The 22,110-nt window shown below is 34.5% G+C and overlaps 1 protein-coding gene across 1 annotated transcript in view; it reads right to left on the minus strand.

Annotated features, from left to right (window-relative positions):
• The window catches only part of LOC125671829 (uncharacterized), a 76,176-nt gene that overhangs the window by 41,994 nt on the left and 12,072 nt on the right, over window positions 1-22,110 (minus strand). Inside the window, exons 3-11 of the mRNA XM_048907768.2 lie at window positions 16,931-17,043; window positions 16,182-16,448; window positions 14,290-14,479; window positions 13,604-13,639; window positions 12,327-12,440; window positions 11,980-12,096; window positions 11,194-11,235; window positions 3,097-3,209; window positions 2,740-3,012 (exon numbers count right to left, since the gene is read on the minus strand). Coding sequence (XP_048763725.2) covers window positions 2,740-3,012; window positions 3,097-3,209; window positions 11,194-11,235; window positions 11,980-12,096; window positions 12,327-12,440; window positions 13,604-13,639; window positions 14,290-14,479; window positions 16,182-16,448; window positions 16,931-17,043 — 1,265 coding nt within the window. The remainder of the gene's footprint in view (window positions 1-2,739; window positions 3,013-3,096; window positions 3,210-11,193; window positions 11,236-11,979; window positions 12,097-12,326; window positions 12,441-13,603; window positions 13,640-14,289; window positions 14,480-16,181; window positions 16,449-16,930; window positions 17,044-22,110) is intronic.

The raw sequence follows: 22,110 nt of genomic DNA on the forward strand, positions 1-22,110 counted from the left end.
GAAATATTCTGATTTTACATTCTAAACATATGATTGTTTTACATAACATTCGACTGAATGCAATATTTGTTGAATAATAAATGTTTCCAAAAATCCCAATCAAGGGAATTCGGAAATTAACTCTCCACTTAGGAGATAAAAGAAATGAATAGCCAGAAAATGATTAATTTCAGAATAGAAAAAAATATGTATGGTAATGGTCCGCCGTAAACGTAACCGGAATGAAAAGAGGGGGAAAATCTACAATAAAGTAGGTTTTCCTGGGGGTCATCTGGCTATAAAAGGGGGAAAATCCTACTATATAGCCACATTTCCGTGGGGAGGGGGGGGGGGAGAGAGATCTACTATATAACCATTTTTCCGGGGGGGGGGGTACTACTATGTAGCAATTTTTCCGGGGGGGGGGGGGATGGCTAGGGGGAAAGGCTACTATATAACACCGGCACATGCACAATTATGTATTTTTGCTTCCTATGTGAATTACGTTTATCTAAACACTTTTGAATATTTCCTGCATGAAGAAAAAAGTAGTTACAATACGCAAAATCAAGCAGCAGTTAATGATAAGAAATGTGATTAATGGATAATTAAAAATCTTTAGCATCTTTAACAACGCTTATTCATAATTTAACGCATCAAATGTTGTTAGGCCTTTCTTCGCACATTGATTCTGACTACAGATTACTCCATTTACCTGATCAAGATTTCGGGCTTTTCTAAATTGGTGTAAGATCTTTAAACTCTCCTGAAGTATCCACACGGATCGTTATTTGTGTAAACATACTATGCGAAGTGCGCGATTTTAACCTATTTAGAGGGTGACTGTTAGCTGTTTTCAGGTAGGTTAAGAGTTTTCTGTAAAACGTGACTTTTCGTCACAAGGAAAGAAGGAAATGTTCTAGAGAGTTGCAAATTCCGTCGTATGAAAAACTTCGATTCACAGCTTAACGTTTTACTGCACACGATTGAGGTCTAATAGCAGTATATTCTTGTATAGCCGCCTCACAATTTTCAAACCAATCTTGATGTATTATTTCCTCTTTATTTGCGTAAAGACATCCTTTAAACACTCATTAAAGCCATAAGCTATCCAAACACCCACAGCTTAAATTTAAAAAAAAAAAAAAAAAAAAGAAGAAGCAAAAACAAAATGTTCGGCTGCCAACAAATTCGAACCCCATTGATTACAGGCAAATATATTTTGGAACGCATTGGACCACTAATACCTTACCCACAAAATCTCAGTACCCGGGTTAGGGGTCTTCGATGATTCCGAGCCCGATGTTTATTCACCAAGTGTAATGCATTATGTTTATAAATTAGAGGGTAGAAACTCCAGAACTAGAAAGAGTACCATCACCATCTCTTCACAGTGGTGGAAGAAGACCACTATTACCCAACACCCAAAGTGTTACTCCCCGGGTAGGGGTCTTCGATGATTCCGAGCCCGATGTTTATTCACTAAGGGTAATGCGTCATGCATAAAATTTGGAGGAGCTGATCTTCGTAGCATAAGAGAGAGTACCATCACTATCTCTTCACAGTGGTGGAAGAGAACCACTAATACCCAACACCCAAAATTTTACTCCCCGGGGTAGGGGTCTTCGGTGATTCCGAGCCCGATGTTTATTCACTAAGTGTAATAGCGTTATGCATAGAATTTGGAGGAGCGGGTCTCCGACACTAGAAAGAGTACCATCACCATACCTTCACAGTGGTGGGAGAGGACCACTAATACCTTAACACCAAAATTTCAGTCCCCAGGGTAGGGATCTTCGATGATTCCAAGCCCGAAGTGTAATGAATAAACATTTAAGAGGCAGTGTTTGGAGTTGGTAACTATCACCCCATCCTTATAATTCCAGTCTGGTGTTCTTTTTATGCATAAAGAAATTTGAATTGCAAATTCCGTTCTAGAATGCAGTTCACTATTGAATTGCGAATAGTGAACTGTGAATTGCGTTCCAAAATCGAATTGCCTTTGATTACAGTGTATATTTTAATACTGTTGCGGTCCATATCGATCCGGTTTAGAATAGGTCCTCAATACTCCTTCCTTAATCAAGAGCAGATGTCATAGCAGGTGTGGCACGATAAAGTTCTCCCTGCGACGAGCATAGGCCTAATTTTTGCAGCTCTTCACCAACAATGGTGATGTCTCCACATGAATGAAATATTCGCAAGAGGGATGTTAAACAATGTAAAATTATTACTGTTGCTCTATACTTAGAGTATCGAATTTTATTCACGGTTCTCATAAGTCTTGTCCCCGCCGCTCTACTCCGATTTTGCAGTTCGTTTGAGTTAAGAACTTAATAGTGCAAAAAAAAGTTGCGCTTGAAATCGATGGTTTTTACAAGTGATGGATCTGTAGCTCTCTAATCCATCCCAATTTTTCCCTCAGCGAGCAACGCTTCTGCAAATGATTTCCCACAACATTACTAGTACTGTAAACCATTGGTATATCGTGATATTGAGGTGAATTGATATATTTTCCATACAACCTACATTCTACATTACATTCCACTCATGTTATTCAGTTCTGAACGTGTTATCCGCTATTGTTTTCCGAGTCAATATTAGCCTATTAGCTATGCAAAGAAGACTTGACTGAAAAGCAAAATAGATGAAAGTGTATACACTGACAGAGACGAACAAAGTTCGATCAGAAGAAAACTCATTACACCTACTGGATAGTTAAACTAGTAAGCTTTCAAACCACACAGGAGTAAAACTGACATCAGAATCAGAGGGAAACTTCGTGTTATTCCATGTTGCCACCAACATCCATTCGGCTTGGAAGGAAGTCATTCTGCTGAACTTTTGTACATCGGTAGATGCTCTAAGCAGCACTGACGTGTTTGTGTAATCTTTGTAGTACAAACTGCCCTCTTCATTCCCAAGAGGAATAAGGTTGGTCCAGTAGGGAGCCAAAAACGGATAGGACGAGTTGAGTGCAGGTTGATATGCAGTCACTGACTTGTTGAATGTTACGAGTCCATTTGTGCTCAACTAAAATGAAATTAATTAATTATGAATTCCTCATAAATAATGAAATAGTGTATTATTTAAACTTTGCTGTTACAACGTACATACATAAACACTAGAAAAAATGTCATTTCCTATCGGTATACCACGCGAAACAATAAAAGGCGTTGACTGGTCGTCTCCCATCAGAGTGTTTCCCTCGATAGGATAATGGCGAACACCTGAAATCGAGAAAAGAAATGTATTTCTACTATCGCAGAATACATTGTTCACAAAACATATTGCGACATTCGAATAAGGTATGATTTTAATCTAAAGTCTTTTTAAAGAAACCACATCAACAATACATTTAATGTCTTATACAGGAGGATTCTTCCTAAATCACCCAGAGAAACATGATTTATTCTAAAATTTCTCCCACGGAGAACTGGATTTAAAGTAGAATTTTCCCCGAGGAGATCTCAGGCAATTCTAGAGTCTGTTTACTACAATTGTAGCGTAGGATCTCCTCGCTACGTTTCCCCCTCCCTGCATTTTTTTTCGTACTTTCTTTTTGTGCTTTCCTGAGCTGAGAGCTCAAGCGAGCTTGTTAATTAAATTCTGTCTTCTTTCGACAGATAAATTTTCACATTTTCAACTTTCAAATTAAGTAGGACAATTTAAAAAAACGAAAAATTTACCATGATGTATTCTTGGATAACGGGGCTTGTGTTTGTTGAAATGGGACATGCCCCTTTCCAAAGTTCATTACTCAACCATTAAATATTCGCATTAAGAGCCACAGTGCCAGGAAAACAACAAAATTTAAAAATACTTTGCATAAAAGCTTTCAAATATACATGTTTTGTGAAGATTCAAATTTATTCAAACCATAACCCTTTCGACCTTGGCAGGGCAAGAGTAATTAATATTAACATAGGAATATTGTATTTAGGATAACTGTTTTGATAAATTCTTCAACTATCTACATGTACAAGAGTAGAATATGTCAGTATCTACATTTATAAAACCCTGTATCATTAGAATTACTCCAGAACGCTTTACCTAGGGAATTAGCATTAAAGCTAAGCAGTGTTTATTCTTTTGTTGACGAGAAACACAATGATTTAGCTACATATTGTCTACCCGTACATCCTTCAGAAAAGAAATTTCTCGTTTTGGATTTATTTTTTCCTTTGGTTTAACTATTCTAATTAGTGCAATCAAGTTTTTTCCCATGTCATTAATTCCTCGTTCTGATGGCACTATTTTAAAATCTGAAATACCACCTGAATTTTCGTAGCAGGAAAAATATGGATCAAATGCAATATTCATTTTTGAATAAAGATAAAAGGTCGGTTTTGCAATTCATTTCACTATATTCATGAAGGTTTTTTTTAAAAAAAAATAGAATATTTGAAATTTTTTGACATTTTCAGTTATTTGTTTCCACACATGATGATTTTAAAAAATCATGTAGTCAAAACCAATACCGCGCAAAATATTTCAAGAATTAAATTTTACAGTATCATCTCTTTAAAAAGTATATTGCATTCTTGCAAACTAAAGAGTTGTCATATTACAATTGCAAATGATACATTGTGTCAACTCTTGCAAAAATTGTTCATCTCTTGCAAATCATAAAATATTTCAACTTTTATTTATTCAGCTCCTGCAAATCATGTCGATTAATTGAATTGTTCAACTCTTGCAAATGTTTTGATATTTCATCTCTTTTATTCAATTGTATTTCTACTCTTTCCATCAACACCTGTGTGCAGCTTTAATTTATTTTAGACATGTGTTGATATTTTTTATTCATTAGAAATGCAATATAGCATTATTGCTCTTTTAATTTTACAATGTTTATTTCAATACAATATGCAGTTTCCTAGCGGATACAACCAGCTAACAGACTAAACAATTGTTTTACAAATTCTACAGCATTTCCTCTACTACCTATCTGCAACAACATACATTGTGAAAAAGTGAATACCATAGGACGTTCAAATAAAAGGCGAAGACAACAATAGTGTGATAAATCTCATAACTCATATAAGCAACTTCAAATAGAGATGGGATAAACACAGACCCTTGGATATACCAGAGGTAGGATCAGGCACCTAGGAGGAGTAAGCATCGCCTGTCGACCGGTCACACCCGACGTGAGCCCTATATCTTGATCAGGTAAAAAGAGTTATTCGTAGTCAACATGAATGTGCCAAAACCGGCCTAACAATATATATGAAATAAGGCAGACAGCATTTGACCCGATGATAGGTTTTATTAGCAAACTAGATCGTTATAACGACCATAGCATTTTCGAATTGCTAACTTTAAACGAGAATGTGGTAACCCCTGCACCATCAACTTGTTTGTCAGTAGCCTGTTTCGATTTAAAATAAATGTGGAAAGTTGACGATGAAGAAGCTGGAAATATCCCGTTTGTCATAAATTTGAGTCGTTAATTTGCCGTTAATATCTACTGTCCAGAAAATATCTAAGTATGAAGCAGAAGTGGACTACTCTGTGGTGTCCTTTATCTCGAGTTCACGGGGATAATACGTCGTCGATAAATCTAAATGTTAAATTGAATGCCATAGCAAGATATTTTTCTTTTCACATAGAAGTGTTCCTATAGATTCTGCTTCATTAGAATATAAAAACAAGTCAACTAACAAAGGAGCACAATCTGTGCCCATGGGAATTCCAACAGACTGTTGGTAGACCTGATTAACAAAGACCACGAATATATTGTCAATGAGAAAGTCCAGCATATGTATATTTCAACTTCAGAGTACTTGTGTGTGGAATCAAAGTTGTGTTTAATAAAGTAATGTTTGGATGACTGATCGCTAGATATGGATATTTTCGTTTTCCATTTTTGTTGTAGAAGCAACTGTCTATGATGTCAGAAATCCTAGGCTTTATTTTTTCGTGAGGAATGGTCGTGTAAAATATTGAAAAGTCATACGTTTAGATATTGATTTGAGAAAACTTCAGCGATTTTAAAGTTACTAAAAGGTTTTTAGAATTTTTTAGAATCCACATTTGATTTACACCACTTTTGACATATGGAGGCACACAGTGTGTTTGAAGTTACTCCTTCACAGCTGTTAATATTTTTATGAGGAGCAAAGATAGGGGCTTGGTAGAGCACTTAATGGATCGAACAATGTATCTTTGTAAGGATTTCTATGAAGTTTAAGAATCCAGAATAGGTGTGGTAACTCATATCCATCCGACCCATTGACTGGAATATTAAATGTGTCTAAATCTGAAGCATGGTTTTTAAGAATTCCATCGTTTGAAAGGACAGTTGGAGTATAAGTACGATTACCAATGGTGGAATTACCTTATAACGTATTTTTTCTCTCTCGCGATAATCGAATTTTCGCTTTGTTGCGAGTGTTTTTGAATCGCAAACAATTAAATTCGCACAAAATTTACACCGATTGTGTACCATATGTAAAACTTATACGGTACCAATTTTGATGCACAAGATGCGCATTTCGACAAATAATGTCTCTTCAGTGATGCTCAACCGAAATGTTTGAAATCCGAAATAACAGTGAAGTGTTAGAGCTATTATAGCTAAAAACAGCGTGCCAAAAAAAAGTGGAGTCAAATTCGTCTAACGATAAGAGCTATGCATGAGGGAGATAATCCTTAATTTTGAAATGAATTTCTAAATTTTATAACATCAATTAAATATACATCCGTATTTTCAAGCTAGTAACGAAGTACTTAGCTACTGGGCTGTAGAGACCCTCGGGGACTAACAGTCCACCAGCAGAGGCCTCGACCCAGGGGTCAAAATGTAAAACTTATACGGTACCAATTTTGATGCACCAGATGCGCATTTCGACAAATAATGTCTCTTCAGTGATGCTCAACCGAAATGTTTGAAATCCGAAATAACAGTGAAGTTTTAGAGCTATTATAACCAGAAGATAAGAATAACTCGGATGTAGTGCTATTTAAATTTGTACACGCACCTGTTTAACTTGTTGAGTGACAACACGCGTATAACGATAATGTTGTTCTGTACAAAATTGAAACATGTCAAGTGTCTAATTTGTAACTTGGAGAATCGCAAACAAAGAACTACGCAAATAAAAAATAGCAGTGTGTTGGGGGAATTTCGCAAACTATGTGATACTCAAAAATAACTCATTATACGGTGATGCGTTTAAAATACAGTTTAATAATGAGCCTTACAAACAAAGACAATGTTGCAAGCTTCGTCAACTGAAACTAATATACATTCCTCCTGTAACCTATCTAATTCTTTTATCACTTCTGGTTTACTAAACACCGAAGGATATATGGTACGTAATTTTGTTTTCATATGTCTAATGCGGAATTTTAATATTTCTCTTATGCTTTTAATCCATTCTGACAATGTATCAAGTCCTTATTTTTCATATTTAGCCCATCGTCTGGCATAATCTTCGACAGAAGTCATAATAGAAATGAAGTTCTGTCGCCAATTGAAAGACCGAGGTTTTCTGTATCTTGGAACTTTTAAACTAAGTGATTTGATGTCCTCATTTTCAACTATTTGAACATCACCAGTAATGATATGTCCAGCTGGACTATTGTTGGAAGAAGGCGAAGAATAAGAATACGTAGATTTTTTTTCACAAAAATTTAGACTAGCAAATGTATGTACAATGCAATACAACAGTATTACAAGTACTATAAGTTTTTAAATACTATGTCTGTTAAGAGAGCAGATGTTAAAAATGTACACCATTTATTCCTTTTTACCTTGAATCTATACTGTTGAACGACAAAGTTTTCAAAGTGTTATATGATATGATAAATAGTAATGATCTCATACTAAAATCAATTCTAAAATGGAACACGGAATTATCTATGTATTTAGAAAGCAATATTTCTATCAAAGAGTTGTTTAAAGTTCGGTTTAAAACAAACATTGGTACCTAATTTAGTGGTTGCAATACCGAATTATTTAGAAGATTTTTCCTACGAAATATTACCTCAAGAAAATAAATATAATTTCAGATTAATGTTATTCATTTTGTAAAGAAAATGTAGAAACAATACAACGTATGTTTATATCTTGTTCTGAAACTCTATTACTTTGGAATAATCTCAGCATGCATATTATCAGAAAAACATCAAAGAGAATTGGTTTTAATGTTACTAATGTTATTTTTGGTGAAACGTTTCTCAGTTTGTGTAATAAAGTTGTTAATTTCATAATACTGTATACTAAACAATGTATTTTCAATTGTTCAAAACAAACTCCTCATATTACTGGGCTTGTACATGATCTTTTTGTCAAATACAAAGTTGAAATATTTGTAGCAATTATATCATATGAAGTTTTGAAATTTGACAGACTTTGGAAAAACTGGAAAACTATTTTTGATCTGTAACCTAGATTACAAAGTGTTCAACCAATAATGCTGTATGATAGTAGTGTAAAATACATATATAGAGTAATTCAAAATTCAAGAAGGTGAAAATCACTTTGTAGATATTTACTATGATATCCCCCTCCCCATCTAATTTTATTTCCTAGAAAATAAATTGCCCAATTAGGTTATTTCTTTTTAATTGAAAAAATGCCCACCCCAGAATCAAATGTGTGTCCCCTTTCTTGATAAAAAATAGTAGAAATATCTCATTTCTAAACCTTTAATCCCCCCCCCTCCTATTTTTTTTTTATTTTCTCTGGTATGGTTATATTTTTTCTTATCCTTATGAATTCATAAATTTTGTACATGAGGATCACAACCTATGCACTTATTCAACAAGAAATGTATACATTGCCTTAATAAATGTTATTTATATATTGGGGAAAAAAGCAAAACATGGGAATCATTTTGAATTGCAGAAAATTTCGTAAACAGGATACTTAAACAAACTTTTCTGCGTAAACTTTTTTTCCATGCAAAAGTACCACCTAGTACCTCATCTACGCAATACCGAGCTGTCTTGTAGTGAATATTGCAGATGTAAAAAAAAAAATTTTACACGTGTTTCTTTACTTTGTTCACTGACAACAAGCAGAAATCATATAAATTGCAATATAAATGTTGATAAGTTGAGTACCTTTAAAAAAGAAAAACAAAACCTCGTCACTCGTACATTTCTTACATGTGTTATATTTTTAGAAGTTGGAAAACCCCACATGTATGTATTACTTTAATAAAATGATTTGATAGCCTTTTGTCTTTCAAAACTACCTTTACCAGTGGTAACATGTTTTCCTTTAGATATCACATTTATTCTCTTTTCTGTTCAGTTGTTTTCCTCTGCTCCGATTACATATATTTATTTAGCTCTAAAACTTCATAGTTATTTCGGATTTCAAACATTTCGGTTGAGCATCACTGAAGAGACATTATTTGTCGAAATGCGCATCTGGTGCATCAAAATTGGTACCGTATAAGTTTTACATTTAATACCAGCGTCTATGAAGCCGTGTTGACAAAGCGTCATGCTTGTTTATAACGGTTGATAACTTGTAGTCGTACGTATTGTATAAGACAAATGCCGATGTCAAACTCATCGGCATTTACCAGAAGTGCTCTGTTATACATAGAAATCCTTATGAAAGGAACACACACACACACACACACATTAATGATTAACATTCTCTCTCAGAAGAAATTGTATGATAATTAACGAACAATAATCATGAAAGAAATATAATTGTCAATCGAAGAATGACCTATATATTTTCGTGAAATACACTGAGGAGGCAGCTAGCGTAGGAATATGAATACTTCTTATTTACATTTCTGGTGAAAAGTGATTTTCTTAAAATCATTTGACGTTAATTTTGTTTTCTTCTACGTATTACATACACATCGATATTCTAAACATTTGCTGTAATGTTGTATCTCCTGATCATGAATGGAACTATATTTTTTCATAGCAATTGTGTGAAGAGTACCTGAATCCAGTAATAAATCTTGAATATATAGTATGCACTGATCGAATTTATTAAAAATTAAAATCAGAAGAAGTGCATACAGGTATAATAGCACATGTGTATATCGTTCAAATAGGAAGTAACCGTTCCATCACAGACAGCAGACATTAAACGTGAAAGTCACGGGTCTTTAATTCGACCTTCAAAATTGTGGAATCTTGTTGCAATAGGTGTTACATGTTAAATAATAAGTCTGGTTTCCGGAAACAACAACTAAAACATAAAGGAGGACTGTAAGATTTTTGGATTCCGATTCCTATGGATAATAGATAAATAGACTACTAGTATATAATGAGAAAAATCTATATAACACGATGATAAGGATAAATGATATAAAGTTTAATTCGTTTATTTCTCTAAAAGAATTAGAAGTGTCAACGTTAATCAAATGAGAAATATTCTTACATGACATGCTTTTCCTCGACACACGTGTGGATTAGTCGAGTAATAGATTATTGTCCTTGGAATAAAATCGACAACAGCGAAGGTAATTTCACTTGACTGCGGTTGTATAATATCTTTTTATGATTTTATATAATGAATGGATATGCTTTCAAAGTAGATTATGAAGAAGATATACGCAATATTATATAACATATGAAGAGAGTGTTCAAAATACGAAAAGTGTAGGATGAGGTGGAATCGAACCATAGCAAATAATAATCATAGCATATACTACCAGCTGTGCAATTGGCTGAGCTATTCTATACACAAGTAACACCAATATAAATATGAACAGTTTTAATTTTCCCCCGATGTTTCGTGAATTTCGACCCCAAGGCAGGAGTGCGCCTACAAAAATGTTATTGTAAACTATTCTTAAGATTGTAGCCTAACAAAATGTAAAACAAAAAATTAAGGCCTGCCTTGAAGGAATTCAAAATCAAAAGTCATGTCAAAATCGGTGATTAAATGTGGACAATGCTCTTTAGGCCAACATGGAAGGTTAATTTCAATATTGGAGATGATGAATTATACGTTCGAAATGATAATATGAAAAATTGACCTATACGTACGACAGAAAATACCTAAAACAAACTTATATATATATAACAATTTGTTTCTTTTTATTTTTCGGAATATTAATCTCCCACAAAGGTCTTTTCTTTAGTTACCCTGAATTAATCCTTTTGACTGTTGAAATAAAACAAAACTCAAGCTGGAGTTTGAGATTTTGCCAAGGAATCCCATCCAGGGGAATGTAAACAGAGGCAATGATTTTATTGCAAGGAGAAGTGGTACAGTGTAATTACCTGCTAGAGATACCTCTTCTTTCTTTGTAGGGATTGCCCAATCTGGAAAAATTAACTTAAAAGTAAGCATAATTCACCCCCTGTTTTAAATGTCAACACCTGAATATAATATACCAACATAATTTTCAAAATGAAAAGGTGAAAATCAATCTCGTAACTCCCATAAGGAATACAAAATTAAGAGTTGGACAAATACGGACACCAGGAAATACCAGACGTGAGATGAGGTGCTTAGGAGGAGTAAGCATCCCCTGTCGACCGGTCATACCCTCCATATCTCTATATCTCCATCACGTTAACGGACTAATTCGCAGTCAAAATCAGTGTGTACATAACGGTCTAACAATTGAAACGCGTCACACAGCATGTGACTCAATGACAGGTTGTATTGGCACACAGCATGTGACCCAATGGCAGGTTGTATTGGCAAACTATATATTTATTTGAAACGCCAAAGGTTAAAGACCAAAACTCAGATCAAAAACTTTACGCACAAATCGTTTGACGCTAATATTTTGAAAATAATTAGGTATTATTAAAATCATTTTATGTTCCGCACTTTAGCAATGCCCAATTTTGATCAACTATATAGGTTTATGAACATCATGCACCCTGCAAACACAATTGTATATTAAATGAGTCAGGATTGTCTTCGTATAGGGTGTGGTTTGTTTTAAAGATCCATTGTGTGGATAGTACAATTGGTAATATCATCCTTAGAAACATGCGTGGAATTTGTTTTTATTGTCTGCAGATAAACTCAACATGTCTATGAATATCACTCACCCTGTTCACACTTCGATCCCGTCCACTCTGATAAACAGATGCATGTAAATGAGCCATGGTTGTTGACGCAACTACCACCATTAAGACATGGTGCCGAAGTAGTGCACTCATCAACATCTGCCAAATATATATTAATTCTAAGTATATAATCACATGGATTGTAGTTTTTAAAATTTATTATGTGTAGTTTTTAAAATCTATTTTTTATGGGTAGTACATTTCGCGTTTTCATCCTCACATACATGAATCTTGTTTTATTGTTTGCAGATATATGAAGTATCAACATGAACATTGCGAGCATTTACAGTTACAGAATCCAACATGCTGAGGTACCAACATAACGTCACCTGTTTGACATTGTTTCCCATTAAAAGCATCGGAGCAGTGACAACGAAAATCTCTGTACAAATCCTCACAAATGCCACCATGTTCACACGGTCCCGAGACGCAATCATTTCCGTCTGAAAATTCCACAAATAAATCTATAAATACCGTATGACCAATCACTGACGACAGATCTGAGAATAAATACCAATGTACCCATGTAAACGAGTACAGTGGAAATTGCACCAAAATACCACCCTGAATTTACCGCCTTTCTGATTTGAAAATTCGACAGTTCATTTCCGAAAATTGCGTTATAACGCGTAGTCTTCGCCTATAAATGCGTAACTATCGCACTATAACGTAAACCTCTCTCAAATATTCACATAAATATCGCGTTATAATGCAAAATTTTCGCTAATACACGTATAAGCACAACTTTCTTGTTATTTTGTAAAACTTGGAAATGTACGCAGTTTTCTTTTCGCATCATAACATTAAGCGTTCCCAAGTCTGAAAATATTTTAAATGGTGTAATATAATTTCAACATATGACCAACTTATTCCCATCCTGCAGAATGAACATTGGACCTAATTGATGAATATTCATTTATGACCATATAATACCGATGTCATTTATTATTACAATTGTTTTGATTGGTAAAAGTAAATTTGAACGAGAATTGATATATCAATAAATCCGAAAACAAGATGTACTTATTTGTGCCTAAAAACAAATAACGTAATGCATGGATACTCAGTGGGAAAACTATTCAAATGTTTGAAATTGATGATACAGTGAACGAATTGGAATTATCAGATTAAAACAAGTTTTTTGAAGAATTTATCGATGTGTAAACTCTGGACATTTTACTCACAATCTTAACATAAAAGTGTTGCGCACTTTTATTCGGTTTGTGAATAAAATGTCCAGAGTTTACACATCGATAAATTCCTCAAAAGAACATTTAATTCTATAATAATCTCCATTTTGGGGCCTGAACCGTGACCCGGAACACCATAACTCCCACAGCTATAGTAGATGACTAAATATATATTACATTCATGTAGAGGGTTTGTCTCCTACATTACGTAAGTAAAGATTTTCAAAAATATAATGTAGATACAAGTTTGAAAATAGATAGCCCAATCCTAGTAGTCCTAAACCCTAGGACCATGAATTCAATATTGTGTACTGGAGTTTTTCCTTTGATTTAGATATTTCTACGTTTGTTTGATTATTAAAACATGAGATAAACTCTACTGTATTCCCTGACTGATGTAATATTTTAGAACTCACCCTGGGTCACTGTGTAGAACCAAAGTCCAACCAATCCTTTGGAGAAAAAGAACGTTATTATTTTTCAAAACTTTTGTAGGCAATTCAAAAAGGAAGGAAGTGAACTAAAGAAATACACGCCGTTTTGCGTTCTTTGCCTTGTGATGGAGTTTTAATGGTTTATTCATTTAAGTCACAAGATGGCAAACTCACGATGCTTACAGTTGCGTTAGTCAGATTATAACTCATCCATTAAATGTCTTTTGATTCAGACTTCCTCTCAATCAAGAGAAGTTTTCATAATGGGTTAAAGCTATATGAGGCCCAAGATTTGGGACGCATCAAATAAAATAAGATTTAGGCTGACGTAGGATTTTCTATCATGTGATCAAACAATGAGATAAAGCGGTCATTAATACATGAAATGCACCAATAAAAGGACAATTTTGAAGGATTTCAATTTTTCGTAAAGTTTTTCCATTGCATTTTCAAAGAAAGATTTGTGAATAATGCAAAAATAAAGGTTATTTCATGGGGAAAGGTTTGTGATACATATGCATTTTAGGGGGCAAATATGGGTTTTTAGCAATATCAAAAGATTTGTATATAATTTTACAAAATCTATAACCATTGAAGGGTGGATCATATGTCCTTAAACAGTATTAGGGTCTGCATGTGACAACAGCGTGGTTGCATCGTGATTTTACCTGTATTTCCGATATGGGTGCTCATCTGATGTGTACTAGGACTTTGGGAGTATGGGTTTCTTACAAGAGCTCCATTGTTAAATCCAATTCCTACATTATTGCCCCGATATTTAACGTTCACGTTGACATAATGGAAGATTACATGTGTAGATATATAATCTGTAATCACGACACACTGCACAGTAATGCTCTGTAATTCAAAAAGAAAATATCAGGTACAAAACATGTTCAGTTATTAGGTGAAGTTCTTTGCAAAAGCTCACGTGTCATTTGAATGCATAATGTTAATGATGTTGTGTATATATAATTGATTACAATTGAATAATGGTTAGTTTATTAAGAAATATTTACAGCAAAGGTATAAATGATTGATTGTATGCAAAACACTGTTTTAAGTCTTCTGTAAAAAAAAAATAAATAGGGAGGGTGCTTATAGCCCACATGACTCATTCCGCCTTATTCACAGTCGACTCGGCCTTAAACCCAATGGAATCTACACTGTCTTAAGTTTTGTTACATTGCCAATGATAGAGTGATTCTGGTTCATTGGAAGTGATAACTGCTTCAACTAAACAATTATGCCAAACTAATGTTCAAAACGTCATTGAGTTTTGTAACCTCACAACAGAACTGGGGATGCATCTGTAGATTGCAAAGATTTCATCGCAATAATGTATTACTTGTGGTTTTATAGTAATAATGATGCAACTGGGAAATCCATGGTTCGGTTCTTAACCTAGGACATTTAAGATAGGCAATGCTTTTTACTTTTCCAAGCGCCTGATGAAAGGTGAAGATATCGAACAATAGATAGTTGGGCAAACACGGACCCCTGGACACACCAGAGGTGGGATCAGGTGCCTAGGAGGAGTGAAAGTCACGGGTCTTTGGATATGACGTAAAAATTGAGATCATGTTAAGTGTTAGCATGATGAAGAACCCTTACTGTTATAACCATAAACGCAATGGGTAGGTCGATATGTTTGGCACTTCATCTACAGGTAGTGACCTCTCTATATCAGTGAAAAATCTCGATTGGGACGTAAAAGCCTCAGAGCCACCGAACATAGGATCATTATACGACCTAGTCATGACTTACATATTGTACGTTAGACTGTTGATATTCCTGTAACATCAACTTAACTGATCATGCGCAGAACATGCTCTTGCGTATGGAATAGGTTGAGATGCATAAACGGCATAATAGGGTGATAATGGAATATTGCTACAGAAATATGGGAAGTTGACGATGATGAGACTGAAATCATTTCGTTTGTCATTTGACATTTTCTATAATGTTATTTTGTCATCTCGATCTGATGAGTTCTTGTATGATTTCCGAAATAATTTTAAATTTCACTTTGTATTAATATTAGCAACTCTTTTATATTGGCCACGGAGGCTCCGTGATTAGATCACCTAATTTGTAATGTAAGGGCCCTGGGTTCGATTCTCGACTGTTCAAAAGCTTTCTGCCTTCTTCTATACTACGGTAATGCCAATTTCTACAGTATGGCTGAATTTATATTTATACTTGCAACAACCAGCAACCAACAATAATCAAAATATGCAAACTCTAAAACCGACATGGTAATATACACTAAGATTTGTTTCCAGAAATGAGATAGAATGCAAGTGAATTGTATGTGAAATTCACATAAAATTATTTATTATTGACAAATGTCCTGTATGCCATTAAAAGGGTGTGAATGTTCGTTTGTTTGTCATTCAGTTCGAGTCAATATTGTCCTATTGGTGTAAAAAGAAAAAGGAATACAAGGACACAGAAGAACAAATTTTGATAAGATAAAAATCACACATTCTAGATTGTTAAGCTTAAAACAGATAACATTAGATGAATGCTTTCAAACCACATTAGAAGTAAAACTGACATCGGAGGAAAACATCGCATTATTCCAAGTTGCCACCAACATCCATTCGGCTTGAAAGTAAGTTATTCTGCTAAACTTTTGTACATCAGTAGATGCTTTACGCAGCTCTGACGTGTTTCTGTAGACTTTGTAGTATACGCTGCCCATTTCATTCCATGAACGATAAAGATCAGTCCAGTAGGGAGCCAAGAACGGATAGGACGAGTCAAGTGCAGGTGTATATGCAGTCACTGACTTGTTGAATGTTACGAGTCCATTGGTGGTCAGCTGAAATGAGATTAATTAGTTTTGAATTTCTCATAATGTAAAACTTATACGGTACCAATTTTGATGCACCAGATGCACATTTCGACAAATAATGTCTCTTCAGTGAAGCTCAACCGAAATGTTTGAAATCCGAAATAACTATGAAGTTTTAGAGCTAAATATAGCCAAAAACAGCGTACCAAAAAAGTGGAGCCAAATTCGTCCAAGGATAAGAGCTATGCATGAGGGAGATAATCCTTAATTGTGAAATGAATTTCTAAATTTTATAACAGCAATTAAATATACATCCGTATTTTCAAGCTAGTAACGAAGTACTTAGCTACTGGGCTGTAGAGACCCTCGGGGACTAACAGTCCACCAGCAGAGGCCTCGACCCAGGGGTCATAATGTAAAACTTATACGGTACCAATTTTGATGCACCAGATGCGCATATAATGAACACATAATGTATTCTTTAAACTTTGTTGCTAAACGGCACATACATAAACTTTCTTAAAAGTAGCTTTTCCAAATGGTATACCACGCGAAACAGTGATGGACGTTGATCGATCATCACCCGTTAGAGTGCTCCCGTCGATAGGATAAATGGTAACACCTGCAACCAAGAAACAAATGTATTTCTACAATGTCAAAATACGACGCACACATAAAACATATTTCGACGTTCAAATTGAATATAAGTTTAATCTGAAGTTGTTCGTTTTAAAGAAACCACAAGAAAATAACATTCAATGCCTAATCACTGATCTTATACAGGAGGATTTCCCCCCTAAATCCCCCAGGGAAACATGCTTTATTGCAGGATTTCTCCCACAACAAAATGGCTTTAGAGTAGAATTTTTTCTCACGTAATTCGCAGACTAGTCTAGAGGCAGTTTCCTGCTCTAATTTAAAGTTGTAGCTACGTTTCCCCTTCCTTGACTTCCTTTATTTCTCCTGAACTAAGAGCTCTAGCGAGCTTGCTGAAATCCGTCTTCTGTCGAGAGTTAATTTTTCAATTCTTCGACTTCTTAATATCGCCGAGACAATTAAAACACTTGCCATGAAGTATTCTTGGGTAAAGGGGACTTATGTTTGTTGAAATCGGGCATACTTCCTTCCAAGGGGAGATAATCAAGCAGTACATATTCACATCAAGTTCCACCGTTCCAGGAAAACAAACCACAACAAACCAAGAATTATCTTGGATCAAAGCTTTCACATTCATGTTTTGTAAAGATTTTGATTGGAAAAGTTGGTAAATTGTTGCCGCTCTATTTGATATTGGAATGAATATATCTTTGTGGATTTCAGTCTTTGTGATGGAAAGAGATATGAAAGGTGAAGATAACGAACAATGACCAGTCTTATAACTCCTATAAGCAATACAAAACAGAGAGTTGGGCAAAGATGGACCCCTGGACACACCAGACGTCGGATCAGGTGCCTAGGAAGAATAACCATCCTGTGGACCGGTCACACCCGTCGTGAGGTGTGTATCTTGATCAAATAAACGGAGTAATCCCTAGTCAAAATCAGTGTTGCAAGAACGGTCTAACAATCGGTATGAAACACGTCAGACAGCATTTGGCCCAATGAAATGTTGTATTGGCATACTAGATCGTTATAACGACCATAGAATTTGTTAAATGCTGACTTTAAACGAGACTGTTGAAACCCCTGCACCTTCAACTTGTTTGTCAGTAGAGTGTCGCGATTTAAAAACTGACGATATGCAGAATAAGCTCTTCTGTATGGAATAAGTTGAGAGATATAACATCATGTGCAGATGATAATGGATTGATTGATTGATTGATGTTTTCCGCCACACTCAACTTTTTTTTTCAAATATCTTATGGCACCCAGTTTTATTGGTGGAAGAGAGAACCCATATACATTGTACCTAGGAGGAGACCACCGACCTTCCGAAAGTAAACTGGGAAACTTTCTCACTTACCCGCGCGAGCGGGATTCGAATCCGCGCCGACAGAGGTGAGAGGTCGTGTGATATTGAGCGCGATGCTGTAACCACTCGGCCACAGAGACCCCTGGTGATATTGCTACAAAAATATGGGAAGTTGACGATGGAGAAGTTGAAGTCATCGCGTTTGTCATCTCCGAGTACCCGTGACATTCACACCTGATGCCGAGCATTTGGCGATGGAACTGTCATTTATCTGTTTTAACGACTTAGGTCTGTCACGACCGGTATTCAAACCCTGGCCTTCCGCATACGGGGCGAGCGCTCTAACCTTTAGAGTAACGCGGCGGTGTGTACACCAATGAAAGATGACAACTCAAGTAATGTTAGGTTTTATAATTTATAAATAAAACAGTTCTGAAACACAAGAATAAAATATTTATCATATTAATATTGTAACTTATCAACAGACACATAGCAACAACTCAAAAAATGGGGAAGGTTTTATCAATATTGTAACTTATGAACAGGCACATAGCAACAAATCAAAAAATGGGGAAGGGTTTACCCCCTTTTCGAATTCCCCCTCTCCTTTCGTTATTGTTTGCTGCATGCACAGTTTAATTCATTTGCTGGTTGCTCCAACCCCCGTCATTTTCTTTTTAACATACATGTAAATAGTAGTGGAAATGTAATATTGAACCAATTAACCCATGTACTGAAGGACTAACCTCCCCCCTTACTAGGACTTTGAGGTTTGGGCAGATCCCCTTCACTTTGGCTTGTCAAGAATTTGCAGAAAGTTGTTAAGTCAATTTCTTCTTCATCTTACCGCTAAATTATACTACTTGCCTGATGACTATTATATTTCAATCACTTCATAAATAAATAACATATACCTATACACATGGATAGCCGGCTGATCATAATACTCATGAAACAGCATTACAATAACTCATATTCTCTAAATAAACTATAAATACAATATGATAGACAGAAGGGATGGTAAATGGGCATATAAAACAATATTATCTTGATTCATATTTAAATCCTAGAATCTCTAAACTTGGAATTCTAGTATTACTACAAATAGATCCCTACACGAAAATATACTTTATATTTCTATGAACTAATACCGTACAATTTATTACATGTACTAATGTATATAGCACTGATAAATGACTCTACTATAAATTTGTAAGTAAGAAAGAACAAAAAACCTAATGTTAGAGACAATGTTTCTTTACAATTACACTAAAGTACCTTGGAAGTTTGTCAGTATTGCAGCTACAAACCAATGTGCATTAATGCAATTAGACATACCCAAAGGGATTTTTTCCAGTAATTCAAAACACTTTATTTGATTGATTTCATGTTCAATGTGTATTCTACGTGAAGCCATTTTTCTTGTGATACTTACATCGCCCTCACTAAATGGCTTAGAACAAGGTGCAAGGGGTGAACTATTTTTAACTGTAGACCTAAATCTGCTCATTCTTTTGCAATTAAAAATCCTTTGTCAGACATTAATGCAGTACTATCAACTTGTTTGTCAGTAGCTTGCCTCGATTTAAAAAATGACAATACGCAGAACAAGCTACATATACTTGCATATCGAATCAGTTGAGATATATAAACTCCATATGCAGGTGATTATGGAATATTGCTACTTGAATATGGGAAGTTGACGATGGAAAAACTGAAATCATCCCGATTGTCATACAGTGAAGTTGTCAGTTTACCGTTAAAGTAATTCCACCCTCCTGTGATGTCATCAGATTTTGCAAAATCAATGATTTATTTAGATTTATGCATGATAGGAACATAAATTTTGTTGGAGTCTTTTCCGATAGTTATTGTAAAAATTCTTGTTAAAAATTAACTATTTCAAAAGTCTAAATTATAGATGAAAAATCAATGATAAGTATAAAAATATTGAATCCAAGGGCAATAACTCTGTTTTCATTGATTTCTTTATCAAGTCTATTATGCGGTATATTTCCTTTATATTTTACAGACATTTTGTATATTTTTGTGAAGAAACAGTTTCATGAAATTGTTATAATGCTATGATATCGTCATAACCAGTTTTTACGAAATTTTGATAACGTTGTTCAAGGAAAATTGCAATTTTCTGACTGTGATATATGATTCTGTTTATGTATGTCTCACATCTTAAAAAGTGTGATGACCTATATATTTTATTTGATAATTTGTTAGTTTTAAATCTAATTAATGGAAATAAATACACTTTTTAAACTTATATCAGATAAAACTGCGAATATGGAGTTACCTTAATGTCTACTTTCAATACAATATCTAAGTATGAAGCAGAAGTGGTGTCTTTTATTTCGAGCTCACAGGGATAAATTGAATCGTCATATGAATGAAACTTGTTATTGTTAATAGACAAAACGTTGTAGATATATCTAAATGTCAAATTGATGGCCACAGCAAGAGATTTTTTCTTCTCACGTAGAAGTTTTTGAATAAATTCTGCTTCATATAAATTTAGAAACAGGTCAGCTAACAAAGGAGTACAATTCGTGCCCATGGGAATTCCAACATACTGTTGGAAGACCTGATCACCAAAGACCACGAAGATATTGTCAATGAGGAACATATTTCTTATTTCAACTTCGGAGTACTTGTGCGTGGAATCAGAGTGGTGCTTCAAAATGTAAGTTTTGGATGACTGATCACTAGATATGAATATTTCATTTTTCCATTTTTGTTGAAGAAGCAACTGTCTATTAATGTCAAAAAGTCTAGTCTTTAATTTATCGTGAGGAATGGTCGTGTATGGTGTTGAAAAGTCATAGGTTTTAATGATATTGATTTGAGAAAACTTTTGCAATTTCAATTTTGAAACACCTGCTGTAGCAATGGAAATCTGTCACCGTGTACTTCTTTTCTTTTGTCTTCATACATTATTGGATTTTCACTACTTGGAAAGAGAAAGCAATAAGCATAACAAACCTAGCATAGGTTAACCTAAGATTTTTTATCTTAGACTTTGAAACTTCTTATGCATTGAAAAAATTTCTCTCTCGGTTTGGCAAGCAGCATCAAATATTCTTTTCTTTTAAATTTTACGACGTAGACATTCATTTTCTTCCTCTAGCTGTCTTTCTCTTGAAACCCATGAAAGCACATCTAAAGATGAGAATACTGTAATAGCACATAAGATAGTTCATTAATCACTATTCTTGTGATTAATATAACATCAGAAATGGAAATGGGATACAGTTATTTAACGTACATTTAAAGGACACATCTCATGTTTTCAAAGTATACAAAATTACATGCATTCGGTCTTCTTTATGCTAATAGTAATTAATTCTAATAGTTCGTTTGCCGAAATTTTGCGATAATTAACCACAATACAGACTTAAATCTATTAATTAACTATTAATCCATATAAAGTGAAATTTTCAGTGCTTTATATTAAATATTTCTTCACTTAGGGCAGTTATGTTCATTTAAGAGTTCATTGCTATTTCCGTGCTATATATATATGTATATATATATATATACATGTACGTGTATCTAATATTTCGTCTCGCTTTCTGCAGTTCTGTGCATCACAAGGATCCGGGTACTCTTCGGTACGTCCATCCATTGAAATAAAATGCTAAAATAAAGCAAAATTAAGTTTTCAATAACCAAATGATTAGAAAAAAATGTCCTAACTGTTTATATTATGTTATGCAATTAATATGTGTAATCCGAGAGGTACAAGATTAAATATTTTCCTCGATA

Source organism: Ostrea edulis, chromosome 4, assembly GCF_947568905.1.
Source record: "Ostrea edulis chromosome 4, xbOstEdul1.1, whole genome shotgun sequence".
Taxonomy (NCBI): Eukaryota; Metazoa; Mollusca; class Bivalvia; order Ostreida; family Ostreidae; genus Ostrea; species Ostrea edulis.